General features: G+C 48.8%; 2 protein-coding genes across 5 annotated transcripts; one reads left to right on the top strand and one right to left on the bottom strand.

Moving 5' to 3' along the window:
- The first annotated feature begins 47 nt into the window (after positions 1 to 47).
- wdr74 (WD repeat domain 74) lies at positions 48 to 2,721 on the top strand. Its single transcript, XM_080460314.1, has 2 exons — positions 48 to 1,260; positions 1,821 to 2,721. Exons 1-2 carry the CDS (start codon positions 652 to 654, stop codon positions 2,334 to 2,336), a joined length of 1,125 nt encoding a protein of 374 aa, XP_080316440.1. The 5' UTR covers positions 48 to 651; the 3' UTR covers positions 2,337 to 2,721.
- Positions 2,621 to 13,250, bottom strand: LOC308107796 (arf-GAP with coiled-coil, ANK repeat and PH domain-containing protein 2). Of its 4 annotated transcripts, none has more exons than XM_080460313.1 (23): positions 12,754 to 13,250; positions 12,618 to 12,675; positions 11,885 to 12,004; positions 10,838 to 10,891; positions 10,243 to 10,301; positions 9,979 to 10,162; positions 9,861 to 9,905; positions 9,104 to 9,199; positions 8,936 to 9,010; positions 8,330 to 8,433; positions 8,213 to 8,264; positions 7,989 to 8,089; positions 7,751 to 7,892; positions 7,466 to 7,659; positions 7,172 to 7,241; positions 6,965 to 7,059; positions 6,801 to 6,889; positions 4,450 to 4,604; positions 4,272 to 4,381; positions 4,090 to 4,200; positions 3,689 to 3,747; positions 3,470 to 3,601; positions 2,621 to 3,348 (listed from the first exon to the last, which is right to left on the bottom strand). In XM_080460313.1, exons 1-23 carry the CDS (start codon positions 12,846 to 12,848, stop codon positions 3,335 to 3,337), a joined length of 2,214 nt encoding a protein of 737 aa, XP_080316439.1. In that variant the 5' UTR covers positions 12,849 to 13,250; the 3' UTR covers positions 2,621 to 3,334. The 4 variants fall into 4 exon arrangements, with proteins under 4 accessions (XP_080316439.1, XP_080316437.1, XP_080316438.1 ...); XM_080460311.1 differs by having other exon boundaries at positions 3,429 to 3,601; XM_080460312.1 differs by having other exon boundaries at positions 2,623 to 3,348; positions 7,742 to 7,892.
- Positions 13,251 to 21,147: the final 7,897 nt, after the last annotated feature.

Raw genomic sequence — 21,147 nt, forward strand, 5'->3', positions numbered from 1 at the left:
GAGCCGCGAAAGAAGAGCTACACGAAGGCTAAGCGTTAGCGGCTAGCTGTAAACTGAGAACGGCAGGAGCAAAAATGGAGGCCTCGCTTCAGCTGCGCATGTGCAAACATGCAACAGGAAGTGTTTACCAAATAAAGTGTCAGAATAAGAGGTCAGAGCAGATTTTTTGGTCGTTTCAGTTCTCCGGAATGGACGCCTGAATGAAGATACAGTTTACGGCGGTAATATATCTTGAATGAGCCTTCAGCAGTCACGCCTGCATTTTCTTCTAGAAATGCAAACCTCTAGTTCAATATAACTATTCTTTTATTGGTCACATTAGGAAACTCAACGTGTTTTAGGGAGTGTATAGTAAGTTTTAAGTTAATGTAGATTCACCTTAGGATTGATCAACTTTATCATTATCTATCATAAAGCATCCATCCATCCATCATCCACCCATCCTTCTTTATTTGAATAAATCATCTCACCTTGTTGTGCTTTTATTTTAAATCATTTATTATTTCCGTCTTTTCCCATTAATAAAGTTTAGTTTTGAAACGTCCCCCATGCACAGTGACGTATTTCCCATGCGACACACACGCTGAGGATCCACGAGTTTTTCAGAGACCTGGACCAAAAGAGAACCAAAGAGCCCCGGACCCCTCAGAGATGGAGGAGCGCAGCCGGCTGTGTTCGGTGTGGCTCGGCTCGGAGACCGGGATTCTGAAGGGGGTCAGCGTGGCCCGGCGCCAGGCCTTTAACTTCTGCAACAGCAGCCACCTGAGCCGGGACCAGGAGGTCCGGGTCCTGGCCTGGGCCGACCCGGACCAGAGCGAGCTGCTGGTGGGCTCGGTGGACGGGTCCGTCAAGACCTTCAGCCTGGAGAAGGGGGTCTTCACGGACACGCGCCGCTGCGGGGACGCGCTGGACGGCTGCTTCACCGGGCTGGGCGCCCTCCCGGGGGGCGCGCTGCTCACCTGTGTGGAGCGTGGCGCCGTGCGCGTCTGGCGGGAGGGGAGCGAGGAGCCCGTGACCGAACTAAGCGCGGGCCCGAGCGTGTGCAGAATGCGGCAGAGCCCCGTGAACGAGCAGCGCGTGGCTACCGGGGGCAAGGAGAACGGGCTGAAGGTGTGGGACCTGGACCGGCCCGGGGAGCCGGTCTTCACCGCCAAGAACCTCCGGGACGACTGGCTGGACCTCCGCCGACCCCACTGGGTCCGGGACCTGGCCTTCATCCCGGACTCCGACAAAGTGGTCACCTGCACTGGACACCACCAGGTGAGCAAGGAGGAGGGGTCAGGTCTAGATCCAGGCGAGCCAGGGGGCATGGTCAGGTCTAGATCCAGGAGACGGGGTCAGGTCTAGATCCAGGTGAGCGAGTGGGCATGGTCAGGTCTAGATCCAGGTGAGCCAGTGGGCGGGGTCTGGTCTAGATCCAGGGGGCGGGGTCAGGTCTAGATCTAGAGGGCGGGGTCAGGTCTAGATCCAGGTGAGCCAGGGGACAAGGTCAGGTCTAGATCCAGGGGGTGGGGTCAGGTCTAGAGCCAGGTGAGCCGGGGGACAAGGTCAGGTCTAGATCCAGGGGGTGGGGTCAGGTCTAGAGCCAGGTGAGCCGGGGGGTGGGTTAGGCTACGACCTGATTTAATTTCATGTGTTAAAATCAGTTTTTCTCGTCAGTAAAATGTTGAGCTATTCAAACAGTTTAAGGTTCAAGTGTTTCCATGGAGACGGAGCCCCAGCGTTTTCAGAAAGTTGTTTTCAGTGACTGTGAGCCTGAGTGGGAATTGGACCGGGTGTCCTGCTGCCATTTTGCTGACCAAGCCGTTTGAATGTTGCAGGTCCACGTGTTCGACCCGTCCACGCCTCAGCGCCGCCCCGTGCTGGAGGCGGAGTACGGTGAGTACCCGCTGACGGCGCTGGCGCTGACGGCTGCCGGCGGCTCGGTGGTGGTAGGAAACACGCGGGGGGAGATGGCGGTGTTGGATCTGAGGAAGGGGCTGGTGCGTGGCGCCCTGAAGGGGCTGGCAGGCGGCGTGCGGGCCCTGGAGTGCCACGCCTCCAGCCCCCTGGTGGCGTCCTGCGGCCTGGACCGCTTCCTGCGTATCCACAGCCTGGACGACCGCACGCTGCAGCACAAGGTTTACCTCAAGTCCCGCCTCAATTGCCTCCTGCTGTCCAGACGCCCCCTGCAGGAGATGGGGGGAGCAGCAGGAGACCCGGGGGCGGAGCCTCAGGAGGTGAAGGCGGAGGACGACGAGGTGTGGGGCGCCATGGAGCAGTTGGAGGAGACAGGAAAGAGAAAACCAGAAGAAGTGGAGTCGCCAGAAAACACAAAGAAGAAGAAGAAGAAGTGAGGAGGCTGAGAGGCATTCAGGTGCCTGCAAAGCGTGGGACATTTAGGGACTGATGGAGCTGGACGCTTTTGCGGCCGTCGCCTTATGAGATGGTCCTCAACGCCTCGCAGCGCAAAGATTTATACACCGTGTGTGTGTGTGTGTGTGTGTGTGTGTGTGTGTGTGTGTGTGTGTGTGTGTGTGTGTGTGTGTGTGTGTGTGTGTGTGTGTGTGTGTGTGTGTGTGTGTGTGTGTGTGTGTGTGTGTGTGTGTGTGTGTGAGTGAGAGAGAGATAAAAGGCTCTTGTGAGTGTTCAGTGGTTTTATTGCACGGCAGTGAGAGGATGAAATGTGTGAACAAGTTAAGCAGCTCTGAATCTGGAAATAAACTCAAACTGTTTCGTCTCAGTGGTTCGTTTCTGTTTCAAGCAGTCAGTGAAGTTAAAAAGATTTAAAACTTTGTTACTTAAAATAACCTTCGTGTGGTTGGGAGAGCTGCGAGCAGGTTCCAGGAAACCTGTTTGTTCCTGTACACACCTGGAGAACGTCTCAGTGGAACGTTGTAACATCTGGTGGTAGAAGAGGCTAACAGCTGCCACTCAACTAAAATGAAAAGAAAAAAATGTAAACTTAAAAGTTTGACTTCTTTTGTAACAACTCTTTTTAAATCTAAAATTGGCTTTGAAGCTAAATTTGATTAAATGTGACCTTTGACATGATGTTGGTAGTTTTCTGGATTAGTTTACGATCGGAGGAGCTGCTCACTGAACTTTAATGTTCTGCAGCTTCGAGGACGACGTGTGAGAAAGAAACCGACAAAACATTTTGGAAAAATATCGTTAAGATTTCAGCAAAAGTGTTTCAAAAGTCCTCCGATTTGAACCCTGACGTCCATCGTCCTGTCGCAGAGCATTCTCAGTCTTCACTTCATGATTGGAATCACCATGGCAGCCAGAGGTCATCCTCACTGTCAGCCAATCAGAGAGCAGCAGCTGGTTGGTCATCCTCACTGTCAGCCAATCAGAGATCAGCAGCTGCAGACAACCAGCAGAATACATAAATGTAAGTGTCTAACATCTGAAGTTTCCCACACTGTTCTGAGCCTCAAACGCACCACAGCTCATTCTTTCATGGTGTGGGTTGGTCCAATGTTACCATGGTAACCCGCAGGCTCCTCCTCCCGCCCCTCCCCCGCCCGGCTGAAGCGTCTCCGGCTCAGTCTCTCGGGGTCGTGGGACGCCATGTCGCTGAAGTCCCGGAAGATGTCCTGGAATGTCTCGTCGTCTCCTGAGGAGGGACGTCACAGGGACAGGTCAGCACGAGGTGTTGAGAGTCTCTGCAACATCCGACACGGCGGCACAGAGTCCCACTGACCTGCAGCTCCAAACACCTCCGAGTCCCTCATCTCCTCGTTCATACGAGCCATTCGCAGCCTGGGACAGGGACACGGACGACACAGGGACATAGATGACACAGGGACGACATAGGTCCATGGAGGACACAGGGACATAGACGACATGGAGGACACAGGGACATGGAGCACACAGGGACAACAAAGGGACAAACAACATGGACATAGACGGGACAGGGACATGGAGGACACGGACATAGACGACACAGGGACGGCACAAGGACATTGACGACACAGGAACACGGAAGACACAGGGACACCACGTGGACATAGATGACACAGGGACATAGACGACACGAGGACAAGTCAAAACCAGCTCAGAACCCCCCCCACCACCACCACCACCATCCCCTTACCCACTCACAGCGTGACAATGTCAGCGTGGGCCGTTTCCACGGCGATGGCAAGCGGGTCCTGACCTCTCTCATCTGCAGCGTACTGATTGGCTCCTCTCTTCAGCAGCAGACACACCTGCCTGCAGCGGCCAATCAGAGTGAGTGGCGTCTTCGCGCGCGCGTGTGTGTGTGCGTGTGTGTGTGTTGTTACCCGGTGTGTCCAGCGGTGGCAGCGGCGTGCAGCGCCCCACGGCCCCGCAGGTCTCGGTGGTTGACGTTGGCTCCGTTGAGCAGCAGGAACTCACAGGCCGACAGCGAGCCCTGCCGTTAGCCACACGTTAGCACACAGTCACACTCATCACCATGACAACATGACAACTCGTCCTCACCCCGACCACCGCTCCGATCAGCGCCGTGCGGCCCTCCTCCTCCGCCACGCTCCCGTTCACCTCTGTGCCCTCCGCCAATGCTGCTGCCATGGCAACCAGGTCTCCCGCCACAGAGGCTCGGTACAGACGCAGCGAGGCCTCGTCCGGCAGACGGCCTGAAAACCAACAACACAACAACCGCACACCATCAACTAGGAGTGTAACAACATCGATTCATTTATTAATGATACAGTTACATCGATGCACAAAGACAACATCGATTCACATCGTCATCTTTAAGATACTCCTTTATTTTGAAATTCACATAGCACGTCTGTATGTCGGTGTCACCATTTCCTGCGCACCCTTGCTGCCTGCACACAACGTGCATGGCGGCGTCATGGCTAGCGCGAGCAGCCCCAAAAAGGACAACATACGCTCGCCGTTTGGAAATAAATTGGCGGGATGGGAAGATTTCGGATTCCGACGGAAAGACGGCTCAACAGACAAAACTCACTCCATATGCATATCGTATGGTGATGAAGCTGGTGTTTACACCTCTACCATCAACACAACAACACAACAAAAGGCCATCAACACAACATGAATACACCAACAACACCCCAACTGCACAACATCAACACTACAACACACCATCAACACAACCACAACACACCATCAACACAACCACAACATACCATCATCAACACAACACACCATCAACACACCATCAACACAACCACAACATACCATCAACACACCATCATCAACACAACACACCATCAACACACCATCATCAACACAACCACAACACACCATCAACACACCATCAACACAACCACAACATACCATCAACACACCATCATCAACACAACACACCATCAACACACCATCATCAACACACCATCAACACAACCACAACACACCATCAACACAACCACAACATACCATCAACACACCATCATCAACACAACATACCATCAACACAACATACCATCAACACACCATCAACACAACCACACCATCAACACACCATCAACACACCATCAACACAACCACAACACACCATCAACACAACCACAACATACCATCAACACACCATCATCAACACAACACACCATCAACACACCATCATCAACACACCATCAACACAACCACAACACACCATCAACACAACCACAACATACCATCAACACACCATCATCAACACAACATACCATCAACACACCATCATCAACACACCATCAACACAACCACAACATACCATCAACACACCATCAACACACCATCATCAACACACCATCAACACAACCACAACACACCATCAACACACCATCATCAACACACCATCAACACAACCACAACACACCATCAACACAACCACAACATACCATCAACACACCATCATCAACACAACATACCATCAACACACCATCAACACAACCACACCATCAACACACCATCAATACAACCACAACATACCAACAACACACCATCATCAACACAACCACAACACACCATCAACACAACAACACAACATGAATACACTAACAACACAACAACAAAACACAACACAACATTAATACACCAACAACACTCCAACCGCACAACAACACTGCACATCAACACATCCACACACCGACAACCGCACAACATCAACACTACAACACACCATCACCACAACCTACCAACAACACACCATCATCAACACAACCACAACATACCAACAACACACCATCATCAATACACCATCAACACAACATGAATACACTAACAACACAACAACAAAACACAACACAACATGAATACACCAACAACACCCCAACAACACTGCACATCAACACAACCACACACCGACAACACCACAACCGCACAACATCAACACTACAACACACCATCACCACAACATACCAACAACACACCATCATCAACACAACCACAACACACCAACACATCAACACAACATGAATACACAACCACACACCGACAACACCACAACCGCACAACATCAACGCTACAACAAAACACCATCAACACAACACAATATCAACGCAACAACATCAACACAACATGAATACACCAACTGCACAACAACACAACACACTAACAACACAACACCGCAACCACACACCATCAACACTACAACAACAACAACAACACAAACACATCACAAACCCTACACACCCCAGAGTGTCTCACGGTGACACAAACACTCCAGCAGCCATGTTGAAATCTTAACATTACGACCTCAAAGGGGAGGAGCTTTTGCAACTTCCCACAATTCCCCCCCAAAATGAAAAACCTCAGTACGTTAAGCTCCATTAAAACACTTGGGTGGATCTGAGAAAAAGGGCTGAGGTTACTTCACTGACCGTGGGATTTATGAGTTCCAATGACGCCGCTGCTCCTCACAAACCTCTTCTCCACGTACTTCTCCCTGATCCACGCCTCCTTCTCCGCTCTGACAAACACAAACAGGTTCAGAGAGACGGGCCCGGGTCAGTGAACGCCTCATGGAGAGGAGGCGTGGCCTCACCGTGGACTGCCGGCACCCGGTTTGATTCGCCCCTCCTCCGAGCAGCGCGCCTCGTAGATCTGGTTCATGACATCGTTCCCCAAAACACACAGCAACTGTGAAGGAACACGGTTCAATTTCCCCAACACACATCTATCCACTGCACTGTGTGTGTGTGTGTGTGTGTGTGTGTGTGTGTGTGTGTGTGTGTGTGTGTGTGTGTGTTACCTTGAGCTGTTCAGCTTCCCATGAGTCCAAAGTGAGTGATCGCACCTTCGAAAGATGAACACCAAGACTCCTACACACACACACACACACACACACACAGTGGAGAGATGTGTGTTGGGGAAATTGAACCGTGTTCCTTTACAGTGTGTTTTGAGGAACGACGTAAATCTACATCTGGTTCATGACATGTGTAGTTGTGTATTGTGTGTAGTTGTGTATTGTGTGTAATTGTGTGTAGTTGTGTATTGTGTGTAGTTGTGTGTAGTTGTGTATTGTGTGTAGTTGTGTAACCACCTGTGTATCCCGGAGCACTCGATACACACGGTCACTCCGAGGTTGACGGCGGCCCAGCGAGGCTCCGCCTCCTGGCAGTCGCAGCAGTTCTGGTTTCCGGAGCCTGTCATGGCCACGCCCAGCACGGCTGAGGTCCGGGGGGCGGGGGCGGGGCCAACATCCCCCCCACAGAGCAGAGGGGGGGGCTCTGTGGGCTGCACACAGGAAGAGGTTTGTTCTGGAGTGAGGGACTATAATCCTCCAGCAGGTTCCTCTTCAGGATTTACATTAAGTTACATTAGTTACAGTTGCTGAGGTGGTGATTGGTGGACGTGTATGTGTGGGCGGAGCCTCAGCTCGCTCTCTGTAAGCGAGGTCGATGCCACCCTGCAGAGCGCTGAGCCAGGAGACCTTCAGCTGGTCTGAGTCCGCCTGCAGAGCACAGCACCTGCAGAGACAGGTCAGAGGTTGGAGGTCAAAGGTTGTGGCTTAGGCTCTCCTCCTTCCCCTCTTGCAGCCGGGAGTACCAACATGGCGGACTTACTTCTGCACAGAAAGCAGCTCGAAGCAGAACCGTCGGTCGACGTTGTCCACAGACTTCACAGCACAGAGCCGAAGATCCTCGAACAGAACCACAGCTTCCTCCTGCAGCGACAAATCAGACCAACCAGAGACAAATCACACCAACCAGGGAAAAATCAGAGACAAACCAGACCAACCAGGGACAATCAGACCAACCAGGGACAAACCAGTGTGTGTGTGCCTCACCTTGTGTGACTTCCTGTAAATCAGCTGGTTGTCTCTGAGGGTGAACCAGCACCTGAAACCAGTTGAAGGTGAGCAACAGTTCACAGGGTCAAAGGTCATCGTGTTTCCTGTCCTCACCTCTTCCAGGTTTTACTTTTCCTCCTCGAGCGCTTGAACAGGTAACCCTGGATGATGTCATCACTGCCAGGGCCCGAGCTGACCAACGGCTCTCCTGAAGCATCCTGGACACACACACACACACACACAAAGATATCAACACACACACACACACACACACACACACACACACACAAAGATATCAAAACACACACACACACACACACACACACACACACACACACACACACACACACACACACACACACACACAGACACAAAGATATCAACACACACACACACACACACAAAGATATCAACACACACACACACACACACACACACACACACACACACACACACACACACACACACACACACACACACACAAGATATCAAAACACACACACACACACACACACACACACACAGACACAAAGATATCAACACACACACACACACACACAGACACAAAGATATCAACACACACACACACACACACACAAAGATATCAACACACACACACACACACACACACACACACACACACACACACACACACACACACACACACACACACACACACACACACACACACACACACACACACGATGGAGGGCTTCTTACTCTCTGTTGAACAAGCAGGTGTGTGTTCTCCAGTTCTTTCCTCTGGGCTGCACAGTCGGCTGACAGCTGTGATAGCTGAGGGGCACACACACATGCACACACGCACACACACACTGTCAGCACACACCCAGGTCACACGTATGAAGGTGAGAGGTCAGAGGTCAGCACCTGAGCGGCCATGGTCTTCATGGTGGGCTCCAGATCTCTGAGCAGATCGAAGCCTTGGTGGAAGAAGGTGAACTGAGCGTGGACGAAGGAGAAGATCTGAGGACACACACACACACACACACACACACACACACACACACACACACACACACACACACACACACACACACACACACACACACACACACAGTATTTACTGCACACTGACTCTCTGCTGCCCCCTGCTGGAGGGCAGAACATCACTCAAACTGCTCCAGTTATGTTTTCTTTTCTTTGTTTCATTTGTTACTTTATTATATTTTTTCAGTGTTCCTAAAATACTGAAGCTAATGCTGAAGCTAATGTTAAAACTAATCCTGGTGCTAATGCTAATAGTAAAACTAAAACTACAGATGAAGCTAAAGTTGAAGTTAATGCTAAAACTAACACTGAAGCGAAGCCTGAAGCTAAAGGTAAAACTACAGATGAAGGTAATGCTAAAAGTAATGCTGAAGCTAATGCTAAGTCTAATATTGAAACAGAAGCTAATGTAAAGTTAAAATTAACATTGAACTAATCCTGAAGCTGAAGAAAATACTAAAGTTTAAGCTAAAACTAATGCTGAAGTTAAAGATGAAGCTCATGCTAAAGCTAAAACAAACACAGAAGCTAATCCTGAAGCTGAAGCTAACACTACACCTAATGCTAACGCTGAAGCTATTGCTAAAACTAGCACTCCAGCTAATGCTGAAGCTATAGCGAGGTGTCGTGCGCTCACAGAGTTCAGGATGTCGATCCTCTGCTGAGTCTTGAAGGTGTTGAGCTGAAACAGAGGAACAGGAAGTGAGTGGATCTCCCCCTGGTTCTGACCTCTGACCTCTGGGGGCCGGTTCTACCTGCAGACAGTAATCCAGGGCGAAGTGCTGGTAGCATTTCCGCGTGGCGAGCAGCAGGTGACTCGCCCGCTCCGCGTCTCCGGCTTTGTGTCGGGAGACTTGAGCGTTCTTGGCCGCCGCCGCCTCCAGGTCCTCGCTGATCCGCACAAACTCCCGCCGGGTCTCCGCCAACTGGGGGAGGAACCTCCAGTACACAGACACACTTCTTCATCATCATCACCATCAAACAGCCAATCAGAGAGCAGGATCTCAGGGGGAACTCACTGTGTACACAGGTTGGAGAGCTGCTGACTGATGGCTCGTTGTGTTTGATCAAAGAGCATCTGTGGACGGGGGGACACACACACACACACACACACACACACACACACACACACACACACACACACACACACACACACACACACACACACACACACACACACACACACACACACACACACACACACACACACACACACACACACACACACACACACACACACACACTTTCTCAAATGAAGCTTTCGGAGTACCCAGAGATGATCCCTGAGGAACACTTTCATTTTAGGAACATGGTGTGTTTACAGCTTCATTCATGTCTTAAAACAGCAGTGGAGCTGGTACGGAGCCCTGCGGTTCTCCGGCAGGGATCAGAAACAGCAGTGGAGCTGGTACGGAGCCCTGCGGTTCTCCGGCAGGGATCAGAAACAGCAGTGGAGCTGGTACGGAGCCCTGCGGTTCTCCGGCAGGGATCAGAAACAGCAGTGGAGCTGGTACGGAGCCCTGTGGTTCTCCGGCAGGGATCAGAAACAGCAGTGGAGCTGGTACGGAGCCCTGCGGTTCTCCGGCAGGTTCTGTAGTAAACATGCGGACTCACCGTGTGGAAGCTGAGCATCTCCTGCAGACCCTGATGGAACTGCTGCAAACAGGCCTGAGAGGAGAAACGCCACGTCAGAGGAGCACAATACACAGTACTACACACTACTAAACACTACTACATAGCAGTACACACTACTAAACACTACTACACAGTACTACACACTACTAAACACTACTACATAGCAGTACACACTACTAAACACTACTACACAGTACTACACACTACTAAACACTACTACACAGCACTACACACTACTAAACACTACTACACAGCACTACACACTACTACAGAATACTACACACTACACTACAACCTACTATACAGTACTACACGCTACTACACAGTACTTAGACACTACTACACAGTACTACACAGTACTACAACTACACTACAAACTACTACACAGTACTAAACACTACTACACAGTACTTAGACACTACTACACACTACTACCCAGTACTACACACTACACTACAACCTACTACACATTACTACACAGCACTATACACTACTAAACACTACTACACAGTACTACACACTACTACACAATACTATGCAGTACTACACACTACTACAGAATACTACAAACTACACTACAACCTACTATACAGTACTACACACTACTACACAGTACTAACCACTACACTACACACTACTACACAGTACTTAGACACTCCTACACAGTACTACACAGTACTACACACTACACTACAACCTACTACACAGTACTAAACACTACACTACATACTACTACACAGGACACCGCACACTCCTACATAGTACTACACAGTACTACACACTACAACACAATACTACATACTACCACCACACAGTACCACACAGTACTACACTACACAGTAGTAAACACTACTACACATTACTACCAACTACACTCCACTACACAGTACTACAAAACACACTACTACACAGTATTAGAGATTATCATGCAGTCTGATACAGCACAAAGAACTATGCATTACTATGAAGTACTATGCAGTAAAAAGTATTAAGCAGTAGAAAGTACTTGGCAGTACTCCAAAGTACCGTGATGACGCTCTCCGCCCTGTGATTGGTGGAAAGCTCTGCCAGGCCGCCCAGGAACAGCTGATTGGCTGCATTGTAGGTTTGTCCCGCCTCCACCATCTTCCCACATAGTTTCATCACCTGATTGGTTGAAGACAAAGAGCACGGACCAATAAGCAGCCAGCACTCCTCCACGGTCCCAATATTACAGAACTCATACTGCAGTCACAATACCACAGAACTGGAAATACAGTCACATTACTACAGAAGTAGTACTGCAATCACTATAGTAGAGAACTAATACTACAATCACAATACTACAGAACTAGTACTACAGTCACAATACCAGAGAACTGGAAATACAGTCACATTACCACAGAAGTATTACTGCAATCACAATACTACAGAACTGGGGAAATATATCACAATACTACAGAACTGGAACTACAGTCACAATACTACAGGATAACTGGAAATACAGTCACATACAACTTGAGAATGGGTACTACAGTCACAATACTACAGAACTGGAATGACAGTGACAATACTACAGCTTTAGAACAGGAGAATGAGTACTAAAGGAGTACTATAAGTACTATATGTAATATTTAGTCATACTATTAGTTAAATGAGTACATTTGTTACAGTTTGTAGTGGTACTGGTGGTTTTCAGAGTATTTCTTGTAGTGGTAATAGTGTATTTGTTACAGTTTGTAGTACTTGTGGCATGTGGAGTACTCGAGTAGTCTACTACCTTTTCCAGTTTCCTCTCCAGCTCAGAAACTTCACTCTCCATCTGATCCAGTTTGATTCTGAACAACACAAAACGCCATCAGATCTGCTGCTCACGCACACTGTAGTGGACTCACAACGTGCACGCGGGCGCTCACCTGAACTCAGGCGAGTCCATGACGCACTCCTCGAAGTCCAGCATGGTGACGTCACGGCACCGTGCTGTTTGCCCACCGAGTTCAATAAAGTTCATACAAACCTCATTCTGACTGAAGCGAGCAAGGAACCGAACCGTTAGCTCCGCTGAAGCATCCCGTAGAAATAAACAATTAGCCTGTTAGCTCATTTGTAGCATCCCATAGGGAATGAACCGTTAGCCTTCTGTTAGCTCCGCTGCAGTCATTTATAAATAGTAAACCCTTAGCTTGCTGGTAGCCGGAGACTTTTTATCGGTCTCAAACTTCACCCAGAGTCCGCTCGGTCGTGTCACGGAGGAAGCGGACGCCGTGCCCGGGCGGCCGACTATCGGCCATGCTCGGAAAAAGTGCAGTTAGTGATAGTTTGTGTGTTTTTTCGCGGTGACAGCTGTCTGCAGACTCCCGTTGTTGTACCTGTTGCTAACCGACCGCTCCCGACATATCCGGTTGTTCTCTGAGCCGGTCAACGGGGCGACAGCGACACCCGGCGGCTTCACCCGCAACTGCAGTCTTCTTCTTCTCTTGCGTTTTGGGCAGGCTGGGTGCCATCTGGTGCATGGCTGCCTTTCCACTTGTATTTCTTTGCTGTATCCATCATGTAGGATCCAAGAGCACCTTAGATCCTGAGGGGCAGGTTGGTAAATAAATTGCCACAGCGCCGCCGCTTCTCCATTCCTCTGTAATTCAGGACCCACCATTGTCTTTATTGAAAAGGTTGTTAAGCCAATTTTCCCAAGTCTTTGGAAGAGACAGATTATTTTATGCTTGTACATATCGCAGTTCATCAGATTGTGCTGAACGGTCTCTTCCCTCCCACACTGATACTGACCATTTGTTCTTTTTCCAATTACAGCCAAATCCGGGCCAGACCAGAGTGTCCTCATCTTAATCTGGAGAATATGATCTGTTGATACCTGCCCTTTCCCCAACAGGAGTCCCCACCTTTAACACCTTGTTGAATTGAGTAATAATGTCTTCCCCTCATCTCTGTGTCCCACTCTCTCTGCCAGATTTTGGATATCTTCTTTCCCACGATGCTCTAGTACTCTGAGGACCCGATAGATGTGATTATATTGACTGATTCATGACTCAGCGCCTTTTTAGCTGCTGAGTCTCAACACTTCCTGTCTGCCGGGCCATGAGAGCAGCTGCTGGGTCTCAACACTTCCTGTCTGCAGGGCCATGAGAGCAGCTGCTGGGTCTGAGCATATTAACGCCCGCTGAGCCCCAGTTTTTGCCCAGCCATTCTAATGCACATAACAATGCTCTAACTTCTGTGGTAAACACAGACACATTATTAGGAAGCCGGTAACCCTGACTAACGTCAGCCTCAGGAATGTGCACAGCAAACGCAGCTGGGCTGGTTGGAGGATCCACAGACCCTCTGTATGAGTCTGGACGTGTCCATCCCAGTGCTGACCACATCAGCAGAGTTTCCTTTGCCCTTTTCCTGAGAATGTCTGAGCAGTCCAGTCTGTTTCAGCCTCTGGACGCACCCATGGGGGGACAGAGCGCCACACCACCCTCGGAGCCATGTCCAAGACCCAGAACTCAGGGGTTTTCCCCCATACTCTTTTAACAAATGCTCCTCTCCCCTGCCCACCCTGAGCTGCCTCCTCACCCCCCTGCAGCAGACATTTCACCGGGTGACACTCGTCCTGGCTCTGGATTCTTCCAGCATACTGGAGGCCTCAGCCACAGGGGCATGTCTCCACACTGCACTAGAAGAGCCGGGATAGGGGTGTTCCTGACTGCTCTACAACAGAGCCTCAAGGCTTTAGCCTGCACCACATCCAGTCTGACAAGGTTTGTCTTTGCTGCACTCCCATACGCCAAGCACCCCTAGTGGAGAGAAGAGAGAACCACAGCTCGATAAATCATGAGCAGAGTGCCTTTATCTGCCCCCCAGCTCCTCCCTGCAAGGCGCCGCAGAACATCTAGAATGTTATCACATTTATTCAGTTTTCTGAATATGGCTCTTCCAGGTCATCCTCTCATCAAAGTGCACACCTAAAAATGTAAAGCTTTTAACTTTTTCCAAAGATTTGTCATGTATTTGCTTTTTTCAGCAGATATTGTGATCCCCCATCTCCCCGCCCACTCTGCCACTCTGCCACTCTATCCATGGCTCCTTGCATTTTCTCCATTATAAACTTTAGATTGCACCCCCTCTTCCAAATTGCCCCATCATCTGCAAACAGCGAAAGTCCAGAAGTCCCATCAATATTTTCAAAAACATTATAAATCATTACATTAAAAAGTACAGGGCTTATTGGGCTTCCCTGGGGTGTCCCATTGTCCACGTCCATAAACCCACTGCATGCCTCATGCAGCTGGCACCTCTCCACTTTACCATACATTGTTTATCTGTGCTAAAATCTCATTCAGAATATTTCCATCAAATTCTTTGTAAATCTCATAACCTCACCCGTCCTCACCTGGTGATGTCTTAGCTCCTCTACTTGTAGCATTCTGCAGCTCCCTTAGTGAAAAGAACAAGTTAACCAGGTCAGAATTATCTCAGTTTACACTAAGCTTAAACTCCTGGTTAGACAAAGTGTTATTCCTCTCTCAGAGCCCACCCTCCCCAATATTATCCCCCCAATGGACTTCTTGAAACCTCCTCGCCAACATACATGCCCTCTACCTGTCCCTCCAGGCCTCTATCCCCCCGTCCTCCAGAACAGCAACACCCCTACACCTGCCCTCTACCTGTCCCTCCAGGCCTCTATCCCCCCGTCCTCCAGAACAGCAACACCCCTACACCTGCCCTCTACCTGTCCCTCCAGGCCTCTATCCCCCCGTCCTCCAGAACAGCAACACACCTACGCCTGCCCTCTACCTGTCCCTCCAGGCCTCTATCCCCCCGTCCTCCAGAACAGCAACACACCTATACCTGCCCTCTACCTGTCCCTCCAGGCCTCTATCCCCCCGTCCTCCAGAACAGCAACACCCCTACGCCTGCCCTCTACCTGTCCCTCCAGGCCTCTATCCCCCCGTCCTCCAGAACAGCAACACCCCTACGCCTGCAGACACACGACATACGCTGCACATCTGACCCAACTTCTGCCACTGACGTCTGCACACCCAGCTTGCTACAGCATTTCCTCCAGCATTCTCGTTTTTCTGTCTTTATTATTCTACGAGCCACGGCCCTCAGTCTTTATACTCAACAGCGTTCTGTTCCGAAGGGAACTTCCTTAATATCCAATATGCTTTATTCCTCTTTTTTACAGCCTCAGTACCTGCTCTGTTCCACCAGGGATCACTTTCCCTTGTCTTTGCTCCTGTCTTCTGAGGGATGAACTTACAAACATTTTGATTAATAATCCCACACGGAGACTCCCACCATTCATCCACAGAACCCTCGTCAACCTGGTCCAGGTCCCTGTTACACCCCTCAACAAATTCCCTCTGCCTTGCTTTACTAAAATCCAAAGTTTTTGGCCCACTTAACTCCTCCTCCAACAGAGTATTCCCAAACTTCGCTCCCTATAGAGCATCTATCGAGACTGTCCCAGTCCCCGCTCCTCGCTAGAGCTGAAGAAGCCAGTGCCAAGTCAGTGCATGAATGTCTTCCTGATCTAATATCAAACCTTGTGGTTCTACCATCATTTAAACACACTAAGTCACTCCACTCCATAAAATCCTCAACGATCTCCCCATTAAGATCCTGCCTCCTACTACCCCAGAGGGGGCTGTGCACATTAAAGTCTCCCACCCCCAACACTGGTGCTCCTACTGACTGCTGAATATGTTCTAAAGTGCTTACATGAAGGTGCATACATGGATTATATAAATTCACTACATCTGTTTTACCTTGTGTACCCCACACCCTCACTGCTACAAACTCCAACTGTGAGTTCAGTGTGAAACTTTGATACTGAATATCTTCTTTAATAAATATTGCTCATATTAAATTAGGCTTATATTTAATTTCATCGATATATTTTTAAACTACAGTCCATTCGCTGTAAGGCTACGAGCATTCCACTGTAGCACCTGGAACATTTAACTTGCAGAACCTTCCCTACTCATCGGATTCTCCTTTGAGCGAGCGTGAGATAGATTCAGGTGTTCTGGGGATACATCAACTCCTAAAAACCTCGGAGCTTCCTTTACAATTATTGTTTTAATGTCACTCGAAGTCTTAACCTGCCTTGCTGCTCATAAAATCTCAACTAAGTAAAGGAAAAATGCCGTTTTGTCAATAACCAAGCTGTTTTCTGGGACGTCCAGGGCCTCATTTGTGTCAAACCGGTTCTACTGCGCCCTCTGCTGGACGTCTCCCTGAGTCGCTTTAACCTTTCTGACAGCCTCTGCATAAGAGTTATTTCCCGCCTGTTTTACGGTCTCCACTTTCTGAGCCTGGATAATAGCTGCACATCCTCTATACGCCGTCACATGGTTTCCCCACAATTACAGCACTTTGATTCACTGTTTCCACGTTCTGATTGGTCGTGCTCTTCACCACATTTCCCACATCTTTTCTCACGCCGGCGCACGGCTGCAACATGTCCAAATCTTTGGCACTTATAACAACGAAGAGGTGGCCGAACGTTTGGTTTGACTTGGTAGGCCATGTACTCCAGGGAAACTCTCTGAGCGAGAGCATCGCTCTCCAATAGGATGAGCACCGCCGTACTACGCTCTTCAGCCTCCTCCTTTCTCGTCTTAAACCTTCGCACACCCACCACATCTCCTCCTTTCAGATTTCCCAGTAACTCTTCCTCAGAAATGTCGGTGTCGACATAGATGACTGCATTAGAGCCATTGAAAGACCCCAGATCATGTTCTGGCACTAAACATCCAACCGCATGTTTATCCAACTCACTAACTCTCAGAGCTTTTTTCCTCTGAGCCTCGGACTTTCAAACTATCAAAACGTTCCCATTTGACAGGGTTTTAGTCCAAAATGTCTCCAATTTTGCCACGAATCTCTGAGGATAATCTAAGAGGATTAGGAACTTTCCTCACCCCGTCACGAAACTTCAAAATAATCTTAAATTCTTCCTCATCGACCCTCACCATTTTGGTACCCTCTCCGTCTTGTTTTTCCTTACTGCTGGCTCTTCTTCGTTTACGCTCAGCTTCCCCCGCTCCACCCCCGCTCCACCCCCCCTCCACCCCCCGGGCTTCCCCCTGTCTTTGAGTTCAGTGTTCAGTGCTGACGTCACTCCTCTTCCAACTGCTCTGTACGTTCTGATACTGACACCTCTTCTAATCAACCACCGTCACTGCAGCCCGCAACTACAGTCTGAACACAACCGTGTACAAACGTTTTAAGTCGTGTTTCCACTGCAGGAATGGAGTGGTATACTCCGGTACGATTTCGGTTTCAGCCGCAAGAATACCGCTCCAAAGGTGGACGCTTTTCTGCTTCCCCTCCGTCGGGGTACTACGGACCATGGGACGGGTCTGAGTTTGAGGAGCCGTCTGCTGATTGGTCAGTGATTTACGTCACTCTCGAGACTCCCGCCATTGAATCTGTGTAAGATCTCATCATTGCTTCCTTAAGCATTAACAGGTCCTGCAGGCGAAACAGGAACCATGCAACCACAAATAGGATGACCACGAAATCCTCCATTGTGCTCCGAGCTTCTCCCGCGTTTGTAACAACAACCCTTTTCATTCTTGCATGATGATGTCACATACTTGCGTCGTTACGTGGCGCGCACCATCTCGCCTCCATTTTAACCCTCCCCTCTGCGGTGGAAATGCGACCCAAATTTCTGGGTCTGCTTTGCCGTAACGCTCCGATCCTTCCCTGCTCTTTTTGTGTGGTGGAAACGTGGCTTCAAAGTTCTCCTATCCTCCTCCTCTTCACCTCCTCCTCCTCCTCCTCCTGTTCTCCTCCTCCTCCTGTTCACCTCCTCCTCCTCTTCACCTCCTCCTCCTCCTCCTCCTGTTCTCCTGTTCCTCCTGTTCTCCTCCTCCTCCTGGTCTGGTCGGTCCAGAAACCTTCAGTATTCTAAGTTTCTAGCTCCTCCTTGATTTTCCTCATTTGAATATTGGATCATAGGAGCTGCATTCAGAATCTGCTGTGTCTGTGTGAGCTGGACTGGCTCCGCCCACACATGCCCATCTTGTGAAGAGGAGGAAGTACTTCCTCTCGTGGTGCCATGTGCCAGAGCAGAGCTGCCTAATTGTGGGAGGAGTCAAAGGGAGGGCCTACCTTGATTGGGATTGGCTGAACCCCCGATGACACTATATAGGGTTTGATTTCTGATTGGCTGCTTGGAGCAACACACTTTTTAAAACCTGAAACAAGCCAGGGACAGAGAGGACAGACTGTCTTCACTTCTGGGGCGTCAGTCCAGGTATGGGGACGAGTAGTACTGCTGGAGAACCTTCAGGAAGTGAATTGAGCAGAATATGATCCTTTAAGCTTTTCATTGAACCTTGATTTCACCATGTAAAGCTGAGTAACAAAGACGTCTTTTCAAAGAGGATCCTGAACCCCACTTTTATTTGTTAATCCTCGGGTGTTGAAGTTTAACTCTGATTCAATATACGACTTCCCAGTGAAATGCCGTCACATGGGCACAGTGGCTGTAGCTGAGGTGGTAGGGCGGTCGTCTCCCCGTTGATTTCTTGCCGGTTCGATTCCCATGTCCATCTGTCCACATGTGGAAGTGAGTGAGCGAGACACTGAACCCCAAACTGCTCCCGATGGATGGATTAGATGCAGGGCAGCGGCCTCCACTGGAATGTGACTGGGTGCATTTCACTGGTGCAGTGGTATTGATTTACCACGCTGCCTGTGGCAGGTTCAACTTAAACAAATAACAATGAAAATCTGTCAATATTGTTTTCTTTATTAGAATTCAGGCAGAATAAAGCATGTCAGTGGGCGAGCAGCAGGTTTCCATGGCAACACGCAGTTTTAGTTGTTTTTTTACATCTGTGTGATGTTTGCTTCAAGGATTATAATCCCAGGTTTGTCAGACACGTTATTACGCTGTCGTTTTTAAATTCGAACTGAACAAAAATGAAGCTTGTCGTTTGCAGAATGCGTCCAGATGTTTTGATGACCTCATCACTTCACCGTGACCTCGTTTTAGTCTTCATGCAGATTAAATGAAGTTTATATCGTCTTGAAAATGTTTGATGTCATCACTGTTTCGGTCTCACACGCCGCGTCGGCGTGGCGTCCTGCCACGGCGTCGCCATGGAAACCGACCAGAGAGAACAGCATCAAAGCAAAGATAAGGTGGGGGGGGGGGGGGGGGGGGTGCATTCAGGTAATGTCTGTAAAAGCTGCTGATGTTTCCATTTAATGTTAAAATAATAGAAACAAACAAGAAGGAAACTTTTCTTTTTGACTTTTGAACGAATCCAAGGTGGAGTTTTACACAAAGTAATGAAATTACAGTTAAACGACTTGGTTGTGTCAATATGAGTGAAAGGTTTACATTCCTATTGATTATTATTATAGTGTGAAAAGTTTCTATACTGAATTTTAAAAGACAATTGTTTCTAGTCTCAGAAATAATATATGTTTTTATAAAACGGTAAAATATCAGAACAAACTGAATCTGGAGTTTTTTGTTAAGGACATGTCAAAATTGTTGAAAACCAAAATTACAACAAAAAGCAAACTGCAGGAGTGCTGCTGGGGTGCAGAGAAAGTGCTCCTCTGGTGCTCTTCAGTTTAGGGATCCAAGTGGAACTTCTAAGAAGAAAGGTGAGGCGCTCCAGAGGGTGATGATTAAAAGGCCTTGATTAGTACTGGGCTCGTCTGATAAAACCAAAGGGAAATCTGCACCACACCATCATTATAAACATGAGAATCATGGCAGTTGTAATTCTTTAAAGATATCAGGTATAGAGCATATTGTAAACTCAATCAGGGGTGGAGACAAACTCCAAACACTCCTTCCACCAGTCATTTTGGATTTATCCATTGAAAGCTGCAGAGTACCCTGGTTTGAATGGTGAGTGAGAGTTCTCTCCTTTTTTGTAAATAGTTTTCTCTTACAACTGGTAGTTGTGTTGTCCCTCTGACAGGTCCTCAGACTTCATCTTCATTATATGAATGTATATATATTATGTATAGATGTTGTTTGATTGTCTGTTAGGTTGATGATGTTGGATGGTGTGGTGCAGATTTCCCTTTGGTTTTACAGAGTCGCCATATTTGTGACCTTTTCCTGTCATTAGCAGGTCATGCTGGTCATGTGACCACCTGTCTCTAACTACCCACCTAGTTATCGATGAGCAGAGTTGACTGACAAACACTTTGCTCTTGTCCTGACGAAGGCCTTTCAGGCTGAGTAGGGTTAGGGTTAGGGTTAGGGTTAGGGTTAGGGTTAGGGTTAGGGTTAGGCGTGTTTTTATCAGACGAGACAAGTA

This window comes from Lipophrys pholis, assembly GCF_963383615.2.
Source record: "Lipophrys pholis genome assembly, chromosome: 3".
In the NCBI taxonomy this organism is placed as follows: domain Eukaryota; kingdom Metazoa; phylum Chordata; class Actinopteri; order Blenniiformes; family Blenniidae; genus Lipophrys; species Lipophrys pholis.

What these genes read in the sequence shown, in the direction of transcription:
- LOC308107796 (XM_080460310.1), bottom strand. Translation starts at nt 12,848, where the DNA reads ATGAACTTTATTGAACTCGGTGGGCAAACAGCACGGTGCCGTGACGTC. An exon ending in GAGCTGCTTTCTGTGCAGAA is followed by an intron (nt 7,893 to 7,988) that starts GTAAGTCCGCCA and finishes CTGTCTCTGCAG; the next exon opens with GTGCTGTGCTCTGCAGGCGG. An exon ending in TGGAACTCATAAATCCCACG is followed by an intron (nt 4,605 to 6,800) that starts GTCAGTGAAGTA and finishes GTTGGTTTTCAG; the next exon opens with GCCGTCTGCCGGACGAGGCC.
- wdr74 (XM_080460314.1), top strand. Translation starts at nt 652, where the DNA reads ATGGAGGAGCGCAGCCGGCTGTGTTCGGTGTGGCTCGGCTCGGAGACC. An exon ending in CCTGCACTGGACACCACCAG is followed by an intron (nt 1,261 to 1,820) that starts GTGAGCAAGGAG and finishes TGAATGTTGCAG; the next exon opens with GTCCACGTGTTCGACCCGTC.